Source organism: Cervus canadensis, chromosome 1 (genome assembly GCF_019320065.1).
Source record: "Cervus canadensis isolate Bull #8, Minnesota chromosome 1, ASM1932006v1, whole genome shotgun sequence".
Taxonomy (NCBI): Eukaryota; Metazoa; Chordata; class Mammalia; order Artiodactyla; family Cervidae; genus Cervus; species Cervus canadensis.
In genome coordinates, this window is record NC_057386.1 from 36,649,521 (window position 1) to 36,675,194 (window position 25,674).

General features: G+C 50.5%; 1 protein-coding gene across 8 annotated transcripts in view; it reads right to left on the reverse strand.

Annotated features, from left to right (window-relative positions):
* The window catches only part of RAP1GAP2 (RAP1 GTPase activating protein 2), a 216,698-nt gene that overhangs the window by 124,028 nt on the left and 66,996 nt on the right, over positions 1–25,674 (reverse strand). For 3 of the 8 annotated variants that reach the window (XR_006271200.1, XM_043477942.1, XM_043477929.1), the window contains exon 1: positions 22,675–23,614. The exons of the other annotated variants lie outside the window; for them this stretch is intronic. Coding sequence is in view for 2 of the 3 variants with exons in the window: in XM_043477942.1 (XP_043333877.1) it covers positions 22,675–22,781 (107 nt within the window). In the remaining variant the exon portion in view is untranslated. Of the gene's footprint in view, positions 1–22,674; positions 23,615–25,674 lie in introns of those variants that run through there. 8 annotated transcript variants of the gene reach the window in all.

A 25,674-nucleotide genomic window follows, 5' to 3' on the forward strand; every position in this document is an offset into this window, starting at 1 on the left:
AGAGGATCCAGAGGCATCTCATGAAGTGGACTGGGGGCGGGGAGGGGCCCTCCCACCTCTGCTCTTTGCTATTCTGATGCAACCCATCAAACCAGAGCACGTGAGGCCCCGGGGATCAGACCCTGCATCTGTCGCAGGGAATCAGGGCTGAGAAAAGGCTGCTCTTTCAGCCTTCCTGCTGAATCACTGCCAGCTGCCCTGGTCACTTAAGTGACAGGATGATACATCAACGTCAATAACGCGGGGCGGGTCTGTCCACGGACAGGGCATTATTCTCCCCAGGAGGCATGAAGTCAGCCTTGATAGGCAGCTGAGGCCCCTGAGAAGTAAGGGCCCCTGCCCAGGACCCCCTGTCCCTTCCCAGATCTCCTCCTGGTCCCAGGTGGCCAGACCTAAGAGTGACAGGAAGAGGCCACTCCTGGGCCAGCCAGAAAATCATCCAAGAAACAGGCGCTGTTGGAACTTAGTGTGTGTGATGGGATGGGAGGAGCAACATGCAGAGGACTTTCTGCCATGGGTCTTTCTGCCAGAGGAGCCGGGCATGGCTTCAAGACTCAGTGGGGCACCAGGGTCCTGTGCCAGCCTCCAATCGGGCCCTGCACATCCACTGGCTCTTCCGGGCACTTGGTAACTATCTGTTCAATGAATTGAAGAGCCTGGGGGCTATGATGGGTCAGTGTCCCTGAGGAAGCATGATGAGAACCTCCGAGACATTTCCTCCAAGAAACAAGTCTACTTTCAGATGAGGCTGGAAGGGCTCCGAGGACAAGGACGGTCTTGGTGACCTCCACAGAGCCCACAGGGCCCACGGTAGCGCTGGAGCACAGCAAGCCCTCAAAACTGTCCGTTAATACTAAAACCTCACGTTCCTATAACAATTTGCGCTGGGGACGTTTATCATCGCCTTCTCTGCCAAGCACGGTTTAGTGAAGATCTTCAAGACAAGGAGTGATGTTTTATATCTTATATTATAGATGAGTCAGCAGAGGTCTGGAGAAGGTGGAAGGATTTCCTAAAGGATTCACAGCGAGTTAGTGGAGAGACTAGAACTCACACTCAAGAATGACTCCAGATCTGTGGGCTGAGCTCTCCTGTTTATGTGTAGACCGAAGGAAGGAATGAAGGAGAGGGGGACTTCCCAGATGGTCCAGTGGCTAAGACTTCACGCTCCCAATGCAAGGGGCGCAGGTTCGATCCCTGGTTGCGGAACTAGGTCCCACATACCACAACTAAAAAGATCCCGCATATGCCAACTAAGACCCAGTGCAGCCAGATAAGTCAATTTTTCAAAAATAAATGACGGAAAGGACACCTGACCTCTCCCACCTCTGCTGTGTCACAGCAAAGCGTGGAAATCAGTGCACCTGCTTTTCCCTGCTCGTTCGAGTCCCGCCAAGTGAGGACGGTTCTCACTTGCGGTGCACACTCCAGGCAGGTTTCCAAGGACCACACCCTGGTCTCCTTATAGCTGCCCCCCACCGTCCGCACCTCCAACAGTGCTGAACAATAAATTCTTGTCTGGCTGAGCGGAGGACTTGGCTGTGTCCTTGCTGGGGCAGCACGCGGACTGTCAGCTGAGGCCAGGAACATAAGCTCACAGGTGGAGGCGTCCTCCCACCCCCACAAGTCGCCCCTGCTCTCCCTTAGGAGAGGACAGCAGGCAGAGGTTGAGTCTGTCCACACAGACCAGCAATGACTGCAGTAGCCTGTCCTGGCTCAAAGGCTTGCCGAGGCCTCCGGTCCCCTGCCTGTCCTTTATGGTTCCCTCTCCAGACCAGTGAGTGAGCAGGGAGTGGACAGAAAGAGCCACCCACCTGCCTATCTGAGTCAGGGTCTCTGAGGCAGGGCTGACGGGCCCCAGGCCACGTGGCAGGGCCCTGGGACTCTCTGCCAGTCGCCCCAGAGCTGACTGATGCCAACCCGAAAAGGCCAACTCCCAAGGGAGGCAGCAGCTTTATCCTGCTCTGAGCTGCAGGAATAGGTAAGTGAGGGTTTTTTTTAATGGGTTTGTTTTACAAATTTAGGGGGTAGGCCAGAGGATGAAAAAAGAGGGGGCGGGGAAGGGTGGATAGACAGGGAAGAGAGAAAATTTAAGCTTTTGGAAGCTTTTAGATGGAAGACACTTCCCTCTCCATCGTGGCCAAAATCCATCAGTTAAAAGGCCACAGAGCTGAAGAAGCCCCAGTGGGGAGGGGGGCGGGGCGCGGGGCAGCACCCAGAGCCAAGGTCTTTGGTGGGAACATCCACACAACCACACGGAGTGCTGGAGTAGGTCGTTCTGGTCCTCCCAGAACCCTGGGAGAAGTGGCAAGAATGAAGGTAACCATTTGGCACCCTGAGCACACCCCCTCGAGTGGCAGGGCTTGCCAGAACATCCCAGCAACCCGCAGACAGGAAGTGTTTCCCCTCCTCCCTAAAGCTGGGGCGCTCAAAACAGGCTTCATTGTCCTCAGAGCTTCAAGTTCAGCCCTCGATGGCTCCCACCAAGTCAGACCCTCACCGAAAGGCCACTGTCCCCAGCTCCTCAGCTCCACCCACCAAACCATGAGTTCCATAAGGGCAGCGATCAGCTGGCTGATTGCTTATCCTGGCTTATCCCGGCTGGATCCTCAGCCCCTACCCAGCCTCAAGGACTGATGTGTGATGGGGAACATGGATGGACAGGCAGGCAATTATGCTGCCCCCAGGGAGCTGTTTTCTTGTGGGGTCCTGAACCAGCAAGGTCAGGGTGGCATTGAACAAGCTTAGTGAAGAAAACACCTGTCCCACGACTGGTGTCAGTTGGGTGTTTTAACCAAGGCCCTGCCCTTGACACTGGATCTTCCAGGGAGCGAGAGGGCTCCCCGCAGCCCTGCCCACCCTCAGCACACCCTCTCCCCACTCAGCCTGAAGCAAGCCAGGGCTGTGACTGCCAACCTTACAATGACCCCATTTTCTGCCTCCAACCCAGGCCTCTCATCTGAGCCTCAGACCTCACTGCCAGACTCCACTCCCCTGGGATCTCTGAGCACCTCAAACTCAACATGTCCAAAAGTGACCTCATCATTTCCCCCAGCTTATTCCACCTGCTGGGTTCTGTCTCCCAATCAAAGTCCCTGAGCAGTCCTGACCCTTCCTCCTGCCTTATGTCTGACCTCCAACCCTATGGTGACTCCACAGACCTGCAGCAGGATCATCACCTGGAAGCTGGTTTAAAATGCAGGTTCTCACAGGACTTCCCTGGTGGTCCAGTGGCTAAGACTCCCACGCTCCCAATGCAGGGGGCCCAGGTTCAATCCCTGGGCAGGGAACTGGATCCCGCACACTGAAAATAAAAGATCTCAAACACGGCAACAAAGATCGAAGATCCATGTGCTACAACTAAGATCAGCATCGCCAAATACCTAAATAAATATTAAGGGGAAAAAGAGGATGAGATGGTTGGATGGCATCACTGACTCAAAGGACACGAGTTTGAGCAAGCTCTGAGAGATAGGGAAGGACGGGGAAGCCTGGTGAACCTCAAGTCCATGGGGTCATGGAGAGTCGGACACAACTAACCAACTGAACAACAACAAAGGGGGAGAAAGGAGGGAGTATTCAGTTCAGTTCAGTCGCTCAGTCGTGTCCGACTCTGCAACCCCATGAACCGTACCACGCCAGGCCTCCCTGTCCATCACCAACTCCCGGAGTCCACCCAAACCCATGTCCACTGAGTCGGTGATGCCATCCAACCATCTCATCCTCTGTTGTCCCCTTCTCCTCCTGCCCTCAATCTTTCCCAGCATCAGGGTCTTTTCAAATGAGTCAGCTCTTTGCATCATGTGACCAAAGTATTGGAGTTTCAGCTTCAACATCAGTCCTTCCAATGAACACCCAGGACTGATCTCCTTTAGGATGGACTGGTTGGATCTCCTTGCAGTCCAAGGGACTCTCAAGAGTCTTCTCCAACACCACAGTTCAAAAGTATCAATTCATCGGCACTCAGCTTTCTTCACAGTCCTACTCTCACATCCATACATGACCACTGGAAAAACCATAGCCTTTACTAGATGGACCTTTGTTGACAAAGTAATGTCTCTGTTTTTTAATATGCTGTCTAGGTTGGTCATAACTTTCCTTCCAAGGAGCAAGCATCTTTCAGTTTCATGGCTGCAATCACCATTAAGCAATGTCAGATGACTCTAAGTTGAGAGCACAAAGGTAACCATTGGATTTGGTAACCAGAGCAGCACTATGCCATGGTGAAGAGCAGGGCCAGGGGCAACCTTCCAGAAAGAGCAGTAGATCGGGGTGGATATGGGATTGGGTGGGGTGGGTTAGGAGTGACAGGGTTTCTTGGTTGACTGACAGGTGGTCTCATTTTCTGCAGATTCAAATCTCAGGCTTCGTGTGGGCTCTGTCAGCCTTGGGTCTGCTCCTCAGCTCTCCTTTCTTCTTTCTCCTATCCACCTCTTCCCCTTCCCACTAGCTGGGGACATTCATTCTTCTGCTTCCAACTCCACCACCTGGGGCCACAGGTGAGGACAAAGTAAAATTTTAACTCTGCCCAGGAAAAAGAAAAGATCTCATTTTCCCCAGTCAGGGAGCTATAAATTTTTCTGAAATTCCAACCATTCCTCCCTTTGAGTCTGAATGTTTTTAGTCTTCAAGAGTCTCCGTTAAAATGCAAATGTCCCAGCTAGCCAGAAGGAGGGCAGCCCTAACAATCCTCACCTTTCTGGATCCTTAACCCACAGGGAGGCCTATGATTCCCCAGTTAAATCCTTTACCTCTCACCCAATTCTCAGGATACAGTCTTTTATAATCCACTCTTTCAGTTCAGTTCAGTCGCTCAGTCGTGTCCGACTCTTTGGGACCCCATGGACTGCAGCACGCCAGGCTTCCCTGTCCATCACCAACTCCCAGAGCTTGCTCAAAGTCATGGCCATCAAGTCAGTGATGCCATCCAACAATCTCATCCTCTGTTGTCCCCTTCTCCTCCCGTCTTCAATCTTTCCCAGCATCAGGGTCTTTTCCAATGAGTCAGTTCTTCCCATCAGGTGGCCAAAGTATTGGAGTTTCAGCTTCTGCATCAGTCCTTCCAATGAATATTCAGGACTGATTTCCTTTAGGATGGACTGGTTGAATATCCTTGCAGTCCAAGGGACTCAAGAGTCTTCTCCAACACCACAGTTCAAAAGCATCAAATCTTCGGCGCTCAGCTTTCTTTATAGTCCAACCCTCACAGCCATACATGACTACTGGAAAAACCATAGCTTTGACTAGACGGACCTTTGTTGGCAAGTGACTAAACTGATTCTCCAAAAAGTCAAGTAATGTATCTATCCAATCATAAAACCAAAAAGTAGCAAAGTCAGGATTCAAACCCAGGCAGTCTGACCCCAGACTCTCATGCCATGCTTTTTCGGTTTCTTCTATTTTTTTCTTTTGGTCTGTTGACTTTTTCACCTTTTTTTCACTTGTGTTAAAACACATAACACAAAATTCCATACTGACCATTTTAAAGTATACAATTCAGTGGCTTTAGGGATATTCACAACATTGTCCAACCATCACCATCACAAAGGTTCTATTTCCCTTTTTATCACCCCAAAGGAAACTGACCTGGTGATTTTTGAATGAGTAATACGTTCATGTAGTCCAAAAGCCAACAATTATTAGAAGATATACAGTGAAAGGCCTCACCTTTGTCCCAGTCTGTCCAGTTCCCACTTGGCCCATGAAAGGATTTTTACACATCCTTCTGTAGCATCTTTATGCAAATATAAAACAATACAAAGACAATGTCCTATTTTCCCCCTTTTCTTACACAAAAGTTAAAAATATACTTCCATTCTGCACCTTGCTTTCTTTACTCAAAATATCTTGGGAGAACTTCCTATCGCTACATAGAAAGCTTCACCATTCTTTATAAAGTAACATAGTAGCCCACGGCATGAATATGAAATTCAGGTAACCAGTTCTCTATTGATAGGCAACTGGTTGTTCCCAATGTTTTGCTATTTCAAATAATATGGTAAACTGATCTTGTACTGCACCATTCCACATGTGGAAATATACAAGGGGAAATATCCCCTTGGTCAAAGGGGATATGCATGCATAATGATGACAAGTGTTGCCAAACTGTGCTGCTTATAGGATGGTACCACTTGATCTGTTAAAATTGTACAAGAAAAAAGGCCCTGGAACTTCCCTAGTGGTCCAGTGGTTAAGACTCCGTGCCTCCAATGCAGGGGATGCGAGTTCGAACCCTAGTCAGGGAACTAAGATCCACATGCTGGGTGGCTCGGTCAAAAGAAAAGAAAGAAGGCCCACGTGTTCACCCAACACACGGTGCTAGCTCTTGTGTCTGGAACCAGGACCAAAGCAGCTTGTGTGTGGTTTTACCTGCCCAACTCATTCTTATCCCTTCCTCTAGGAACAAAACTCCCCACCCCTACTTCGGGGATCTGATCCTCTCCCACTGAAAAGGACTCTTACGGTCACAGTACCAACACCAGCTACAGGGATGAGCCCGACTCAGGCTGAGCCTGTCGTTCCCCACCCTCACCCCAGACAGGGACTGATGCAGGGCTCAGCACATGACCCAAGTGAACCAGAGCTGCTCCTTGGGATTTATCTAACTGGAGTTGGTGAAAAGGAGCTATTATTTTTTCCCTCTCAGGAGGAAAAGGGATTGAAATGTAAACACACAGTGGTCTGCCACCATGGTTTCAATAACACGGGAAGAGATGTCCCAAGAGAATGAAGCCAACACAGGGTGAGACACAGACACCAGAGACAGAGAGGAAGACAGACAGCTCATGGTCCTGGATCCAGCTGTTCCTGAAGCCGTTTCTGAAAATGAGTTATGCCCGCCAATATATTCTCTGGTCTTATTTGGCTAATTCAACCTGGGCTTCTGTCGCCTGCCCTCAAGAGTACTGACTAATACATTGTGTATAAAATATAACCCCAATTGTGTTATAATACAGAGAAACAGGTGTAGATGCAGATGTAAATATATTGTGTGGGAGGGTATGTGCTTGAATAGGAAAAAAGACCAGAGAAAATGTATTAAATGTTAATAGTGGTTATCTCTGCAAATCCCCCATCTGGGATTGCAGATGATTTTTATTTTAGTCTTTGTACTTTTCTGTGTTTTCCAATTTTTCTGCAAGGAACATGGATTTTAAAAATATAATAAATGTTTCTTTAAAAAAAAATCCAACTGGTGAGAAGCAGCCCAGAAAACACTCAGAGGAAGGTTCTGAGCACGTGCCATGGTCAGGAGCAGCAGAGATGCCCTCTCTGCATGGTCCACGCACCCTGGGGTGGCCGCTGCCCATCTCAGGGCTGGCTGGCAGGTCACTGAGGGTGGCCACTTCGTGTGCACAGACCCCAGCCTTCCATCGTGTAGCTGCATAGGCTCTGGCCTGTGCCCCAAGGTCAGCACAGGGTCAAGGCTCTTCTCTTCATACTGAGACCATCCTGAGCTCCTCCCATAGTTCCCGCCCATCCCAAGTCCCCTCAGCCTCTGAGGAGAGCCCTGCGTGTGTGTGTGTGTGCGTGTTAGTCACTCAGTCACGTCCCACTCTTTGCAACCCCCATGAACTGTAGCCTGCCAGGCTCCTCTGTCCTTGGGATTCTCCAGACAAGAATACTGGAGTGGGTTGCCATGCCCTTCTCCAGGGGCATGGGTCTTCATCCCGACCCAGGGATCAAACCTGTGTCTCCAGCATTGGCAGGCAGATTCTTTATCATCTGAGCCACCGGGGAAGCCCTGAGGAGAGTCCCATAACGCACTGGCAAATGCCTGTCCATGAGCAGTTGACCACAGGGAAAAAAAACATGGGTTACAAGGAGAGCTCACAGGAGGGGACCCCATCCCTCCGGCACCTGCTCCCTGGACTGACCTTCCCCAGCAACATGTGACCATCAGTGGGGAGTGAAACTTGGGCAAGACAGAAGCTTGGGGGACCCCCAACTTCAGCACATGGACTGGATTATCAGGGAAGGAAGGACTGTCGCTTCCCTGGGGTCCCCAAGGCACTCTGGGTCCAAATGCATCTCCATTTTTCACAGAAATGGGACTAGAGCCGCCCCCATCTGCCCACCCTATCTCCACCCAGGGAAACACTCTTTTATCTGCTTTACATTTTAGAATCCTGAATAAGAATTTTTTTTTTAACCACTGTAGCCATTTTTAAGTGTGCGATTCAGTATCGTGCAGCCATCACCACAATCCGGTTCCAGAACTTTTTTCAGAACCCTTAACAGAAGCTTTGTATACATTAAACAATAATTCTCCCTAATCCACCCCCTTAGCCCCCGGTAACCTCTATTCTAGGGCTTCCCTGGTGGCTCAGATGGTAAAGAATCAGCCTGCCATGCAGGAGACTGGGGTTTGATCCCTGGGTAGGGAAGATCCTCTGGAGGAGGAAATAGCAACCCAATCCAGTATTCTTGCCTGGAGAACCCCATGGACAGAGGAGCCTGGCAGGCTACAGTCCACGGGGTCATAAAGAGCGACATGACTGAGCGATTAACACACACACAAGCTCTACTCTATTTGAATTTTTGTGTCTCTTTGAATTTATCTATTCAAAGTACCTCATACAAGTGGAATCATCCAATCTCTGTCGTATTGTGTCTGGCTTAGCTCATTTAGCACAATATTTTCTTTGTTTGGCCACAACGCATGATTTGCCAGATCTAGTTCCCCAACCAGGGAGTGAACCCACATCCTCTGCAGTGGAAGCACAGAGTCCCAAACACTAGACCACCAGGGAATTCCCAGAACTACGTTTCTGAGTTCATCCACGTGGTATCAGCATTCCATTGTATGGGCTTCCAAGGTGGCGCTAGTGGTAATCCGCCTGCCAATGCAGGAGATGTAAGAAATGGAATGCATGCCTGCGTGATAAGTCACTTCATCTCTGTCCAACTCTTTGCAGCCCATGGACCACAGCCTGCCAGGCTCCTCTGTCCATGGAATTCTCCAGACAAGAATACTGGAGTGGGTTGCCATTTCCTTCTCCAGGGGATCTTCCTGAACCAGGGATCAAACCCACATCTCTCTAAACCAGCAGAGCCAGGAGAGTGGACAGTGGTTGGTCTTGTCCTGCCCCACTTCCATCCCCTGATCTTCTGATAGCAACATACCCAATTTCCTCAGATGACCCACCTCTCCTATTGTCTCAGCCAAGGTGACTCCGCCTCTGGGATCCAGAGTGGGCACAAGACCCAGACTTGGTTAATCAGTGTACCCTATCTTGGTTAGGGAGTTTGGCATGGACAGGGACATACTGTTGTATTTAAAATGGATAGCCAGGGATTTCCCTGGGGGTCCAGTGGCTAAGACTGCACCCCCAATGCAGGAGACCCAGGTTTGATCCCTGGTCAGGGAACTAGATCCCACATGCTAGAAGAGCTGGTACAGTCAAATAAATAAATATTTTTTAAATAAATAAATAAATAAAATAAAATAAATAAAATGGATAACCAACAAGGACCTACTGTAAGCACAGGGAACTCTGCTCAATGTTATGTGGCAGCCTGGATAGGAGGGGAGTTTGGGGGATACATGTATCTATATGGCTGAGTCCCTTCACTGTCTACCTGAAACTATCACAACATTGTTAACTGGCTATACTACAATACAAAATAAAAAGTTTAAAAAATTACTCTATGAGGATGGGGATTGAAGATCATTCTAATAAAACTTCACTTCCTCTTGAACAGAAATTTCCTCTAAAAAAATAAAAAACGTATACTATCCCTCTAGCCAAAGTCAAGGATGGGGGCACAAACCACTGTATCCAGGGTGAGTCACCCTTGGGACTCTGGCTGATACTACTGGTCTTCCTATTGGTGCTGCTAAACTGGCAGTATCTAAGCTTGAAGCAGCCATCATCCAACTTTGTGGACAACCTATCTGAGAGTGAAGCCAACCCAAAAGGAAGCATAGCCTAGAGATGGAGAAGGAAAACCTATGTCCAGGGACAGCAATGAAGCCCTGGATCCAGCCATCCCTGAATTGACCTAGTCCAACACACCTCTTTTTTTTCCTTTGAGTTAATTTGAATGGGGATCTGTCACTTACAACCAAAAGATTCCTGACTAATTCAGCTCAATTTCCAATCAAGGAGTCATTTGGGGTCATTTCCTAGTGGTCCAGTGGTTAAGACTCTGTGCTTCTACTGCAGGCGGCACGGGTTCAAGCCCTGATCAAAGAACTAAGATCCTACATGCTATAAATTTAAAATTTAAAATTTTTAATTAAAAAAAAAATTTTTTTTAAAGAGTCATCTTGGAGGTACCACCCTCCAACACAAAGACCCTCTAACCTGAAACCCCTGATTAAATAGATGGCATTAAAACAAATATTAGACCATTGTTCTTCAAAACACAAAGATCATTTTGAAGTTTACGTCTCCTTACAATCTTTCCATAATACATGACAAATTATCTTTTCTTGCTGTTCGGACAAGGAAACTGAGTCACAAACTGATTTATTCACTATTAAATAAAAAGCTTTGGTCTCTTGAAAAAAAAATTAAAAAAACAAATGTTAGAGAACTCTATGTCAACTGTAATGCTGACTGATTCTTTGTTCCTCTGCTACCTGGGGTTCCACACGACCACATAGGTTTGGCAGTGGGGGTCACAGAGCAGTGAAGCCTCCCACTGCCTAATCTGTGCTTCTGTCCTGCCATTCAGCACCAACCACAAAATGGACCCAGATGACCTTGACAGCCCCATTTCCCGCTACTCCTCACCATGAAATCCACATCACAGTCCGACTGGGTTCTGAACGTGTCCCCTGCTCCTCCCACCTCCATTCCTCTGCTTAGACAGGCTATTTAACTAGAATGTAGTTCCCCACTTCATCATTCCCTTCTGAAACCTTCAGGCTCCACACTGTGTACCGTGCATACTCAGTCATGTTCGACTCTTCGCAACCCACGGACTGTAGTCTGCCAGGCTCCTCTGTCCGTGGAATTCTCCAGGCAAGAATACTGGAGTGGGTTGCCCTTTCCTCCTCCAGAGGATCTTCCTGATCCAGGAATCAAACCCACATCTCCTGTGCCTCCTGCACTGCAGGCCAATTCTTTATCACTGAGCCATCGAGGACGTCCAGGGCCCACCTCAAACACCACCAATTCCAAGAAGCCCTCCTCGGGTGGCCTCCAGGGCGCCAGGCACCTCTGCTCCAGCACCCCCACCTCTGGTCTTGGGTTCACACTACATGTCTGATCTCTCCTGCCAGGGCACAGACTGCCTGAGGCAGGAAGAGCATCTCACTCTCCTCCTGAACCCTGCCGTCCAGGGCCTGGTACATACCCTGTGCTCCACGGATAGCGATGGCCGTGACCTGAAGCAGCGCAAGTGAACGTCTGGAACCCAACTCATTTAGAAGCAGGACTGCCACCTGCATTTGCATTTATGGAGGAGACAGAGAGGGCAAATGCTGCAGAGGGGGGTGGCGGCACCTCCCAGCAGCAGGGGAAGGTCGGAGGCCCTGCGACGTGGAAGCCAGGTGGGCCTGCTCCCATCACTTGTACCTCAGCCTGTGTCCTGCTCCGCGGGGCTGTGCCCTTGGGGGACCTTGCCAGCTATCGGCAACTGGCCTTGGTTGAAGTCGCACTCAAAAGCCCTTTCTGGCATATTTGCAGATAGAGTTTTCAGACAGCCTGCTACGGTTACCCCTTGATTTACACACTCTTCCTGCCTTTGCACCTCAGATTAAGTATCTTATTAAAATAAATGTTCTATTAAAATACAGATGGCAGGCGGAACCCAGGCTCTGGCCCAGACCTTCCCATTCTCATAAAGGAGAGGGAATTTCTATTCTAATTAGTGAGGACAACAGCCAAGAGACCTTTCAGCTTATCTGACGCCTGACAGGATAGAACCCTCCCCCACCTATGGCTCCATGGACCGCACCCTCCCCCCACCCATCAGCTATGGCCTGGGGTTCAAAAGAAGCCCAGCTGCCCAAGAGACCTATCCAGTCCCTTCCTTACAAAATAACAAAAATGTGCTAAAATGTCATGGTTCACTATAATCTGAAGCCTTTTCATACACTTGGTAGGTGTCTCATACACCCGAGATACGGTACAGGCCGCTTCATAGAAGGGGAAAGTCAAGGGCAGGGAGGTCAAGGAACTTGGCCAGGGTCACCATGTAATAGGCGGAAGGACAAAAGCCTAGAATTTGGCATCAGGCTGGGGTTTGAATCTCAGCTCTCCTATACAAGCTGAGTGACCCTGGATGTGTCACTCCTGAACCTCCGCTTTCTCCTCTGTGAAAAATGGAAATCACGATGAGCAGCGTTGCAGAGAATGAAGATAGTGAGCTTCCAGGGCCAGCACCATGGTGGAGCCATGCCCAGGGTGGAACTCAATACTAGTTCTCATCCCTGCCCCTGCTCGTGGGAATTTCTGAGTCTGTGTTCTATGGAACCCAGCCTCCCATCATTTCTGTTATTTTGTTTGGGGGGTAACTAGGGAGGTAAGACAGGAGGAACATCTACAGACAAATGAACAGTGGCCATTCTCCAGCCCAGCTCCTGCAGGGCACCCAGCCACACTGCCAGGACCCCTCATTTCCAGTCACAATGGACTTGCCCCAAACCAAGGAGACCCAAGGGCATGCCTGGCTAAGGCCCAACCCCCAGCCTGCATGTTTCATTAATTACACAGAGAGCTCCCCAGCCCTGAGCCTCCTGCGGCCCACACTCTGTATCCACCCCCTCACAGCGGAGGCAGGTGACCCAGGGGCAGTCAGGTATGGGTGCTGGGGTGAGCGGGACTGCACCAGCCCCACATGCAGCCGGCAGCTGGCAGTGGAAATGCCAGGCGGGAAGGCAGACCTGGCCAACATTGCCAGAGCTTCTGACTTCTCCACAGAAGGCTGAAATACACATTAGTAACACGGAACCTTCCAATTCAAAAATACTGACTTAAAAGTGAAAAACATATGTGGGTCTAACAAGTCCCTGGAGAACAGGCCAGGCTTTGCGCTGTTCCCTGCTGCATCCGCAGGGCCTCCAACAGAGTCTGGAACAGACTGGAGGCTTCTCGAAGACCTAAGGCGTCTGCAGGGGCCAGTTTCTGACTTCTGCCTCCGACCCTAAACCCCCAGGTGCCAGCTGTCCCCACTCTCTGCAGACAGGACAGTCTGATTACGAAGCGCATGACAGTGAAAAATGAGGGGAGGGGGGTCCTCCACCCTTCCCAGGGTCTGTCCTGTAAACCCAGGGAGAGCTGCACCTTGCTCGGGGGCTATTTTTGAGCCCTGAGAGTAAGCACTTATTTTCCGGGGGAGGGGGGGGTGGATTTTGTTATTATTATATTTTAAACGTTTAATTTTGTATCAGGGTAAAGCTGATGAACAATCTTGTGAAATTTTCAGGTGGACAGTGAAGGGACTCAGGCATACATATACATGCATCCACTCCCCAGTGTCTCAGCAGTAAAGAATCAGCCTGCAATGTAGGAGATTTGAGATATGGGTTCAATCCCTGGGTCGGGAAGATTCCCCTGGAGGAGGAAATGACAGCCCACTCCAGTATTCTTGCTGGGAAAATCCTATGGACAGAGGGGCCTGGTGGGCTACAGCCCATGGGGTCACAAAGAGTTGGACACGACTAGGCACCCCAGCACATTCTCCCCCAAAGTCCCCTCCATCCACATAATATTGAGCAAAGTTCCACGTGCTATACAGTAAGTCCTTGTTGGTTATCCATTTAAAATATAGCAGTGTGTACATGTCCATCCCAAACTCCCTAACAATCCCTTACCTCCATCCTTCCCCCTGGTAACCACAAGTCTGTGCTTTGAGAGCAAGCATTTATGACAAGTATTAGCAGAGCACCCTGATTGTACCACACACATTCAGTGTGGTTGGTAAAGATCTTTACGAAGAAGAAACAGAAAAGTGGTAAGGAAGGGAAGGATGGGGAGGGGGCGGCTCTGACCAACAACCACCTCCCACCCACCACCCCCCTTCAGAGAAGTGGCCCCGCGGGGTCAGCCCACCCACAAAGGGCTCCGGGAAGCACTTGGCCAGGGCTCCAGCCTTCATGAAACAGAGTGTTCATAACTGATAAGCTTAAAAGCAAGTGACAAGTTTTCAACCCAGCCTTGCTCCAAGGGCAGGGAATAAACACAGTACGGGCTCCAGGTCCCCAGTGAACACGTCTGCAAGGAGAAGGGAAGGTGAAACCAGGCTCATTTGTCCCTAGAAACCAGTGCAGAGTCTGGCACCATCCACCATGGTCGAACTGGGGCTCCCTACTCAGAAATTCCAACTCATGACATGAGTTCCCTTTATCATGGCCAAGGCGACCCCAGGTACCACCCGGATGCAAGGCAATGGGCCAACTCCATAGTAATTACAACTGGACTGTGGAGGGGCCTGAGGGAGCCTGCTGGGGTGCTGGAAAGTGCTACATCTGACCCAGGTGGTGTCTACACAGGCAGATACATATGTGGCAATTCACTGAGCGATATCTTTAAGACTTGTACACTCACTATATGGATTTACACCTCAGTACATTCATAATAATTGCAGTAGCATGGAATAAGCACTTCTCAGAAGCTAGGCACTGTCTAAGTGCTTATCCTGGGTTCCAGATAATATAATAGCTAAGATCACAGCCTTTGGACTGTAGTAGAAGCAGGTTAAAATCCCCATTCCTCCACCTCTGATTCTGTCCCCAGCATGATCCTCAACCTCTGAGCCTCTGTCCCTCAGCAAGAAGACAAAGATAATAACTGGTAGAATTGATAGACGCACATACGAGCCCTCAGCACAGAGCCTCGCAAACAGTAAGCCTCAAAAGGTGCTGGCTTGTGACAACCATCCAGTCCTCAACGACCCGAGTGCTGTAGCGTCCATTCTAACATACGAGAAACAGGCGCCCTTCCGGCCAACAGCACTCCCTAAGCCACAAGCATGTCAGCACCACCTTCCCCATCGTCCCCAAAACCACGTACCACCTATTACTTCTCTTAACACTTCTCTTTAAATTGACTCACAATTTTTTACTTAAAACAAATTTACTTTTTTAAAACGTTATGTAAGTGTCATACGTAGAAAACCAGCATCACTTGCCAGAATTCTTTTTTTTTTAAATAGCTATTAAAACAAAAAATACTCGTCCACCTGAAATCATCTTGCCTACCTCCTTTACTTTTTATGGATTCCGGAGGCAAATAAACCCCATTTGTCGGGCGGGTGTGGGGCGGGGTGGGGACCAGGCTAGGGGAGGGGGGGCCTCATCTGCTTAAAATGACGGAGAAACTTCCTGAGCCCTTCAGCAGCCCCCGAGCACACAGAAGTGATTCTCGTTGGTTTAACCAAGCGAGCCTGGCAAGCCCTCTATTTGGCAACATCCTGGTAACCAGCCATCTGTGCGCTACACGAGCTCCCAAGAGATAAAGCTACATTTCGAAAAAAATATGTATTTGCTAATGGCGACTGATTGCTAATTCAGATGCACACTGGCCCCTCTTTGGCATGAATGAAGGGACCCCGCTTCTGCCTATCAGGTAGCAGCTCCAGGACCCGAAATCTAGGAACCCGGAGTCAGGACAGCCCTGGCGTCCCAGTCGCAGCTTCAGGATGAGCTGGACTCAGCCGAGACCCTCACATCTACGGATCCCCAAACCACAGAGAGGCAGGGAAGAGTCAGAGGAATAACATGGGAAATACACACATGCAAGTGATCAGGTTCATTTCTCCCCAAAATCTCTTGTGGAAGGAAAGGTACAAGAGGCAAGGGGGGAAATCTCAGACAAGAAAGGAGCTCCCTGGTAGCCCAGTGGTTAAGACTCCATGCTTCCACTGCAGAGGGTGCAGGTTCAATCCTCGGTCAGGGAAGTTCTGCATTCCATATGGTGTGGCCAAAAAAAAAAAAGGAGAAAGAAAAGGGACATCTTGAAACCCATCTCAGAGAGCACTGCCGTATTAAGAGGACTTCAAGGTAAGAAGCAGTGAACACATTTCACCTGAGGGGTCAGTGAGTCTCATGAGCACCCACTCATTCATTCAGTAAATATTTACCGAGTGCTCCTGTTCTCAGCAATCATGTGAAAAAGGCAAAGTCCTTGGTCTCAGACAACTCACCTTCTAGGGGAGGAGATAGTCAATAAATTGTTTATTACCCATACTAGATGATATCAGTTAACGGTAAGTGTCATGGAGGAAATAAATCAGGGTGAAGTTGTAACGGCTGGAATGAGTTGCTTAGGTTGGATGGTCAGAGGAGTCCTTTTGGAAGAGATGATATCTGAGTTGAGAGCCCGGTGATGAGGAAGCATAGTCAGTGAAGTCACTGTAAATAGCATGTGTAAAGGGCCTGGGGTAGAAGCGAGCTTGGCATGTTCTAGAAACAGAGAAGGCCGTTGCAACTGAAGCACAGTGATCACAGTGAGGGAGGGGGAACAAGGTCAGAGGCGAGTTCATAGAACCAGGGAGCGGATGTGGACCCAGCTTCAAATTTTAGATTTCATTTGAAGTGTAATGGAGGCACTTCCCTGTGGTCCAGTGGTTAAGGCTCCATGCTTCTAACACAGGGGGTGCAGGTTTGATCCCTGATCAAGAAACAAAGATCCCACATGCTGCGCAGCTCCAAAAATAAATAAAGCCATTAAAAAAAAAACTTAAAAAAATAAAATTTTAAAAATAAAGTATAATGGAAAGCCCATGGAGAGCTTCTTGCAATAGACAGACTTGATTGTATCTGAATTTTTTTGTATTGTTTTACATTTGAATTTTTAAAACTCCACTGTGGCCACCATCAGGAGAATAGATAAGGGGGACAAGAAGTGAGGAAACCAATTGGGAGATTAAAATAATGGTTCAAAAGGAATCTAATACACTCATTTACGCCTCAAATTCTGTTCTTTAACTCCTCATACTTGCAATGAGGTTAAAAATGGGAAGCTGGCTAAAGGGAGAGGTTTGCTCTTTAAAGCAACGACAGCAACTGGCTCAAGCGTGAGACAAGAAAGGGTGAGCACCAGGCCCTTCCGCAGAGGGCAGGACCAAGCCACCTCCTAAGACGAGAACAAGCGGCCATCTGTTCCGGGGCCTGGGAGCAGACCAGCTCCTGCCTCATGCCCTTTCCAGCCCCGGGACTCTGGGGCTCCAACGCCAGGACTCCTGGACACTCCTCAGCCTCAGACTCCAAGCAGCTCGAAGGGCTGTCACCAGCTCTCCCATGTGAGAACCCAGGTATCACCCATGACACCAGCCTTCAAACCCTAAGGACAAAGCAATCAGTGACTGCTAATATCACAGAAGCAGACAACTGGACAACCTCCAGTACTGTATATGCATGCTCACTCAGTCATGTCTGACTCTCTGCGACCCCATGGACTGTAGCCCTCCAGGCTCCTCTGTCCGTGGGATTCTCCAGGCAAGAATACTGGAGTGGGTTGCCATTTCCTTCTCCAGGGGATCTTCCCAACCCAGGGATCAAACCCAGGTCTCCTGCACTGCAAGCATATTTTTTACCATCTGAACCACCAGGGAAGCCCAACTTCCACTAGCATAGTCTCACCAAAAAAAAGAAAAATCATACCCAAATCTACTGTAGCCTCTAAAACTAAATGCCACTCACACTTACATAGGGGACAGGAGAACATGTTAAATGACACCCAGAGACTCCATCCACAAAATCTTGATTGTGGGAAAGTCCCCAAGGCAAGCAACCCAGTTTCTTCAATAAAGAAATTATAAGGAGGAAAGGAAAAAAGAAGAGTTGTAGGAGAAAAGTTATAATGAGACATATCACTAATCACACTGGATTTTGTGAATCTTAACCACAAAACACTTTAGAAAAAATTTTATGAGGCAAAAAAAAGAAATAATCATCTTTGACTGGGGGAATATGAGACAGTAAATGAACCATAAAATCTAAATAAAAAATAAAACTTTAAAAAAATAAATAAATAAATAAAACTTTTCAGAGGCAATTAGGGAAATCTGAACACTGACTGAATGTGATATTAAGAAATTATTGTTAATTTAGGGGGTATGATCATTGCTAGTTTTTCAGAAGAACTCTTATCTTTAAGATGCATAAAATATTTAAGAATGAAATGATATAAAGTCTGGGATTTACTTCAAAATAATCTTGCGGGGGAGTGAATTAGTAAATAAATGAAACAAGATTGGCCATGAGTTAATAAAAGCTGAAACTGGGTATTGTATTGGACCATTCTCTCCAGTTTTGTGCATGCTTGAGAAGTTCCACAATAAAAAGCTGGGTTTTTTTTAAGCCAAGGATAAGCTTTTTCTAATAACCTACACAGGGTTAACCCTCTATACATTATGTCCCACCATGGAGGGATCAGATTCATTAGATTCACTATTCTGCCCCATAGAGCATGCCATGAGTGACTTGCTGAATGATGAGTGAATTTATATTTTCCTCCTCGTAAACCCCATGGTGAGAGTTGTCCCAAAATAACTACTCCCGTAAGATGCGGATTTTTTTTTTCATTTATGCTAACTGACCTCTCTCCAGTTCAGAACATCACACCTGCCGCCACATGGACTTTACCCAACGTTTCAGAAGGTAAATATTTTTATTATGCTCCCCTGTTTCGAACCAACTGCCAAAGATGCCCGTTGCCCCTGAGTCAATTCCTAGGCAGGTTGATAAGAAGTCCGGGGTCCCCAAGGAGGAGGAGGAGAAAGGAGGCTGAGGCTCTCAAGGAGGAGAAAAGGACAAATATTTTTTTCTACATTGTTTTGTCTTAATATAATAATGTATCTTGCTCAAGGATATGTTTCTCCTTAACAAGAACCTTCTGACTAATCTTGTTATCTTAAAACTTGTATACTGTGGGAGTGGGTCTGGTAAGACCTTTCTATTGTTAGTTCTAATCTTATTAATTTAAGATGTATGTTGTGGGAGTGGGTCTGATAAAAGTATATAAAGCCTTGCTAGGACTAGCAAGGGGGACACTCTCCATCCCCCTTCTGATGTCTATGTCAGAAGCTTTCTCTGCCCCTTTTCATACTTTAATACTGCTACACAAAAGCTCTTGAGCGATGGAGCCTGGTCCCTGGTCCCAAAGCTTCATCTTCTTCTTCGGAGATCACGAAACTGACACTGTTCACCATAAGCTATCACCCTTCAGAGGGCACCACCCTCCTCATCACCCACTTCTGTGATTACTGAAGCCATGCTCTGGGTCTCACCCTGCTCTGCCACATCTGTATGCTCCGAAAATCAGAGCGCTCTAAAGCAGCTCTCCAGGGACTTCCCTGGTGGTCCGGTGGCTAAGACTCTGTGCTTCCAATGCAAGGGGTCCGGGTTTGATCCCCAGTCAGGGAACGAGATCCCACATGAAGCAACTAAAAGATGTGAAACTAAGATCCAGAGCAGCCAAAGAAAGAAAGAAAAGAAAGGTGCTCTCCATCACAGGGGTTTCCGAACTGCCATCACTAAGGAAGGCTTTGTTCAGGTGCCTCCTTGGAACCACACTCAAATTCAATCCCCTCTCAAATACAACATTGTTTCCATAGGATCACAGGTGCTAGAATTCCTCGGAAGATGGTGGGAAAGAAGCAGGACCTCCAGGTTGTCCCAAAACTCCCACAGAGCCATCAGATCAAGGCTGGTGAGCCCCACTCCCATTTCTCCAGGAGGCAAACTGAGGCTGGAGCTTCCAGTACAGTTCTCAGGACCTACCAAGAGTGCCTGGGAGTCTCCTTCTTCTGCGCCCGTATGGATTACCGATGTTGTAACCACTCTCCCTGGCATACCTCCCTCCCCCTCCCAAACAATATTTCCAAGTGGTCTGGGGAGGGCAGGAAGATGAAGGACCACTGGGCCATTACTACAAGACACACAGTACCTTACATCCCTCGTGGGCAACAGCCAGGAGTGTTATCTGCATAGGGCTGTCAATTAGAGGTGCTGGGAAGATCGATGGGTGAATTAAGCCTTCTGGGATGGATGACAAGGGGACCTGAATCTGACCTGACCCTGTGATGAGAGGGGGAAGAAGAAGGAACTCACACATTTCACACTCAGCATGAAGCTTAGGAAGTGCATAAGAGAGGCTGGCAGCTGCAGCCTGCTCCAGGGCCCCCATGGCCAGCGCCTGCAGAGCAAGGGTCAATCGCGTGCACTGATTTCAGACACTCAGAGACAAAGAAACTCCAGATAACAAACAGCAAGGGAAGTAAAGGTCGTTCAGCACAAGCATGAAAGCAAGCCCTCTCTCTCCTCGGTAGGTTAAATCCATGGCCAGAGCCATCAGCACGGCAGGAGCAACAGAAGAGCAGGACGAAGGCAGAGGCTGAGAGGGTCACCACTGTCTGCCTGCATTGCAGGGCAGAGCACAGAGCATCCAGGAGGAAACATAAGTACCAGGAGCCTGGGGCCTCCTCACCTGGGCCAACCCCTTCCTGTTCCCTGTCCAAGTCCTGCCCTGTGCCTCACTGCAGCCCCCCAACCCCAGACTCTGCTCAGGCCCACACCCGCCTGGCTGCCTTCTCAGTCCACCCTCGGCTGGTCTGGACCACTGGTGGGGCTGTCACCACCTGCCATCTTACTGTGGTTTCCAGGACACGGGCACAGAGAGAGGAGAATGGGAGTGATCTGCTCAAATCCCTCCATCCTCATGCAGTACTTCCTACCTTTCAGATGCACCGTGACCCATATCACCTCCCTGAGCCTTGCATGCCTTTTGTGGGGATGCAGAAACTGAGGCTCAGAGAGATGAACTCTATCATGTCACAGTCAAGAGAGGAGGGGGGACTAGAGCTTCTAGTCCTCTGTGCAGGACCTCTGCCACACTTCTACATTCAACACTCAGAGACAGGAGCTATTCTGAACTAGCTGCCATTCCATGGAGCATGCCTCCCTTCTCATCCCTCAAAACAGGTCCAGGTTGTCTTGGAACAGCCACCCCGTATCTTTCTGACTGTAGAGGGTTGGCTTGCTCATCTCCCTGTACGTATAAAATGCAGAAGGGCAGGGAATGGATAAGAATCAAAGTCTACGGGTTCTCCCAGACCTGGAGCCCTGAGCTTCCTAGTCCGGCTGGCAGCTTTTTCTGCTAGACAAGTGCGTCCTGAGCATCATTCATTCCTAGATCACCTGCAGAATTTGTGCCATGTTCTACACCATCTGTACTAGTTCTACTAAATAGATTCATTCTTGTGACTTGATTCGACTAATTTAAAGTGATGCTTCATATCACCACTGCAAGACAGAACATCAGTACCACTGGCCGTAACCAGGAGAGAATCCTAAAAATAAACCCTACAAAAACAACCTAAGTTGCAGGCAGGCACTGTTCCCCCACTTAAAGGCCCTGAGCCAGAGGTCTGCACTCTCTTTGTTATAAGTGGGAGATTAACAAGTGTTTAAAAGGTGTTAAAGTCAGACTAGCACCAACCTGAAACTTGCCCCTTAAAGAAATCGCAAGGATTAGCAGAGAACTGAAAAGGGAAGAACTTTCTCACTAGGTGACTCAATGCTATTTCATGCTTAACCACCTTCAGTTACTGCACTGGAGATTCATCCCTGGCTGTGGGAAACATCAAATTACATTATAGGAAGGGGGAGGAGAGGGACTGAAGACAACCGACCATAGGGGACAACCCATGCCGGTTTCTCCAAGTGCTTCAGTTCACTGCCCACTGCCTCCCCCAGGCACACCCAGCTTCTGGGTGAGCCCAGGGGCCGCCAGTCACCACCCAGGTATCTCTGGCTCCATTGTCCTTGTCTGAGCCCTTGACCAACGCAGAACGCAGCACTAACTCTGACCGTCTCTGGAGATTAGAGTTCAGCAGAGCCACCAGAGCTTGCCCAAACCCCCACATCTCTGTGGACAGTCAACTCTAATGACCCCCAGTTGCTGGCAGACTTTGGGCTCATGCACCCTATAGAGCACAGAGGCTCTGCCAGCCTGTGTGGCCAGTTCCCTGGGGTCTTGTGGGCTGGAGTCCAGGAAGCTGCCTCCAAAGCTCCTTTGCCCATCCCAAACCCCACATCTCTCACCCCCATAGATCCTCCAGCCTACCTCTGAAACAGCCTGGGAGAACGATTTTCAACATCCAGGAGCAAACAGGAGAGTAAACCCAAGAATGGTGAAAGACAGAGAAACCCAAAGACAGAGAGACACGGAGGCGGGGGTGGAGGTGATAGACAACCTCCAAACTTGCTCCTGGCCTGCCGTCATCGTGCGCGAAGCTAGCAGATCCCAACCTGGCCAGCACCTCGCGGGCTCAGCCAAGTTGCAGAGAAGAAAATGGCATCTCCAGCGCATTGGGCCACTCGGGTCGGGGCCTGAGCCAGGGACGGTCGCCCGGGTCGAATCAATGGTACCCGCGCTGCAGGCTTTGGGGAAGGACGCCGCGCTAGGCAAATTCGAGAAGTGGGGATGAAGGACTTGGTGCCCCTCTGTCGGGGATGGAGTCCGAGGGTCCTCCCGGCCGCCCTCACCCACCTTCCCCCCCACTCCCGATTCAGCCAATGCCCAGCCTGGGCTTTTTCCCATAACAGCCAGTGTCCGGGGATAAGCTCCGAACTCGCTCGCCCGACAGCGCCCGGAGTGGAGGCTTTCTCCCATCCAGCTCGGAGCCAAATGCTCTCTTGCAAAAGTCCACCCCAAAGAAAACGGGGATTGAGCCCGAAAGCGGCGGGAAGAGGGAGGTGGCGCCGCCAGGCGTTACCTTTTCTCTTTACTCTGCTTTCGGGATTTGTGCAGGAGTCCGATGAGCACCACGGCGGCGCGGATCCCAGCCTTTCGGCAATGCATCCTGCCCGCCGGCTGGGACATGGCGAGGCCGCCGGCGGTGCCCGGCCGCGCCCTCGCCCGCCCGCCGCGCGCCCCCGCCGGCCCGGCTCCGCGCGCTCCGCGACGCCCGCTCCCGGCCCCTGCGCCCGCGCCCGGGTCCCCGGCCGCTCGCCTCGCATGGGCCCCGCCCCGCCTAGGTGCACCCCGGGGGTCAGGTGACCGGGCGCTCACTTCCCGGCGACCTTCAGTGTCTCCTCGGGGCCCGCCGGGCGGCCGGTGCCCGCTCCCCCAGCGCGGGCATTTCCAAGGCTCGCTCGGGGCGCGGCCCGGACGGGAGGCTCCGGGACTCCGGCCCCGACTCGCCGCCCGCGCCCCGGACGCCGCCCCGGCCCCGCCTCTCCGGCCCCGGCCCGGGGCGCCTCGGGTGCGGGCGGTAAGGGCGCCCCGGCCGCCCCAGAGGGACGGCGACCGGCTCGCGCTCAGCACTCGCGGGGCTCGGCGCCGGCTTTCGCCCTCTGCCCCGCACCCTGGCCCCTTCCCGTCCTGCCGGGCGGCCGGGCCCCGGGGCTCCCTCGCCTCTTCTCGGTCCCCTCCTCTGCGCTCCGCGTCGCCCGCCCCCGCTGGCCCGGCCCCGGGCTCCCTCCCCAGGCAAAGGCGGCTGACGCGCTCTCCCAGCCCGGCCCGCCGGGATACTTCTCCGATGCTGTCACTGTCTTTAAAACAGAGGGAGAAAAAACATGCACCGAGAGGAAACCGCGCGTCCTCAGTCCAAGCGAAACTGCCTCCGCGCGCGGGCACCGCCGCGGGCCTCCCCCACCCGAGCCAGGAGGCCGGGCGGTTAGAAGCGCATCCCGCGCCCAGCGCGCGGCGCCCGCCCTCCCGGGCCGGGGCTCCCTGGCGCTTTGACTCGGCTGGATGCTAACCTTCACCTTTCCCCAAATCTGGGAAGGGCTCGGCGTGCTGGGGCTGGAGAGATCTACTACAGAGTCAGCGTCTATGTGGGTTGGTTGGGCTCAGTCCCCCGGTTAACATTTGTTCTCCCGGCCCTGGGAGTTTGACACAACATAGTGTCCATGATGGATTTCCCGGCTGCTACACCCGCACCTCGCTGTCCCAGGTTGCCAGGGAGATGCAAGTTGAGGGAGGGGGGACCCTATTCCACCAGCAGCCGGGGCCCCAGCACCAGCCGCAAGCACCCTGCCTGCCTTCTTCCCACACCGCGTCCATGCTTCATCTTCCCTTCAGAACGCAAAGAGAAGGTCATGCCAGGCCGTGGGAAAAGGGCTCTGGCTGGGTCCCTACTGCGGGGCGCAGGGTGCTCCTAAGCCCCACTCATTCACTTCCATTTGCTGCCAGGAAGCCTCACCCCCTCTCAGCACCCCAACTCCCCCCACCCCCTGCCTAACTACTGGCTTGGCTTTTCCTTCCACCACCCCCCCCACCACCCCCAGGGAAGGAAATGGGCAGAGGGCTGGAGGGAATTAAAACAAGCCTATTAGTCTATCTTGGGAAACAGCCCTGTTGGGGCCAAAGAGGTCCCACAGGCAATTTGCCTTGGTTTTTTTTTGTTTGTTTTTTTTTTTAATACAATCTGCTGTTCAAGCAAGCAGAGAAAAGCCAGACAGGAAAGGGACCTTGCTGGAGAGGGGACCGGGGGGGGGGGGGGTTGAATGGTTCAAGGGCCTGTGGCCTCAACCCCACCTCTCCGGTAGGCACTGCTTCTTGCTGGCATTGGAATAGGGGTAGGGCATGGAGCACCAGAGGGATGCCAAATTGTGCCTGGGTTATTTATGAAGCATCCATTAGCAATGGCCTCAGCCCCCCTGAGCCCGGCTGGGGGGTGGGAGATCACAGATATAGCCATGGCCATCTATTTATAGCCAGAAAACAGTGCCCCAGGCCCCACCCCTGGGATTGCAGCTAGGCAGGCTGCAAGGACTACACAAGTGACCTGAGAATCAGTCTGGAAGAAGGATGGGGAAATGAGTGCGTCCTCAGTGGGCAAGAGAGCAGAGCCCCAGCACCAGAGCCCAGGGCTTCTCCAGCCTTTGCCATTCACAGAACCTCTCCACAGCCAGGAGAGTGCTGGGGGCACTGGCCGTAGGTCTAGGCCAGCATGGGGTGTATTTTATCCACACACAGGGGTAGAGTACATCTCAGTGCAAGACCTGACCCCCTCCCAGGTGGGTGAATATGAATGGCTCCCACCTGCGCCCCACTGCCCGGGAGGTATTTTAGGTCAAGTGCATCAGTGGGAAACAGGACACTGGGATGAAAGTGAAAAATCTTTCCACCGAGAGGTAACTTTATTCATGCCATTCTGGGGTTCCAGGCCCTCTCAACTCATCTACACCCTCAATGTTTCCAGCCCCAATGTGGCTGAAAATACAAGGTTGTCCTCAAAAGACCTGATCTGATTCCTAGTGCCCTAAGATGTAGACATTTCCTGGGGATGGAGAGTCCTACCTTTTGCCCACACCCCACACAGGAAACACCAAAGCATTTGGAAACACCAAATCCATCAATAGCAGAGAAGATAATGGCCATTTGCTAGATGGGCCCATTCCACCAGTAATTATGAAACAATTAGGATGCATCCAGTTTTGTGCAAGAAATTAGGGTAAGAGAAAGTCAAGACCATCCTTGCTAAAACAAACAGGGCTAATACACATGAAACCACAAAACCATCCATTCCCGGCTGGTTTATCCACTGTGACCCAGCCACTGTCCCCCCAAATTCAGGCCTTCACAATTTTTGTCTTAATACCATACTACTCAGTTATTTACTTATTATTTTGCTTTAAGTCCACTCATTCCTTAACTAATTTTAAAAGAAAACATTACTACCACCCTAAAAGTGAAAATCTATTATCGCTTGTCATTCATCCCATAAAAACAAATACAAATTTATTAAATCCTAGCTCAATACCGTTAC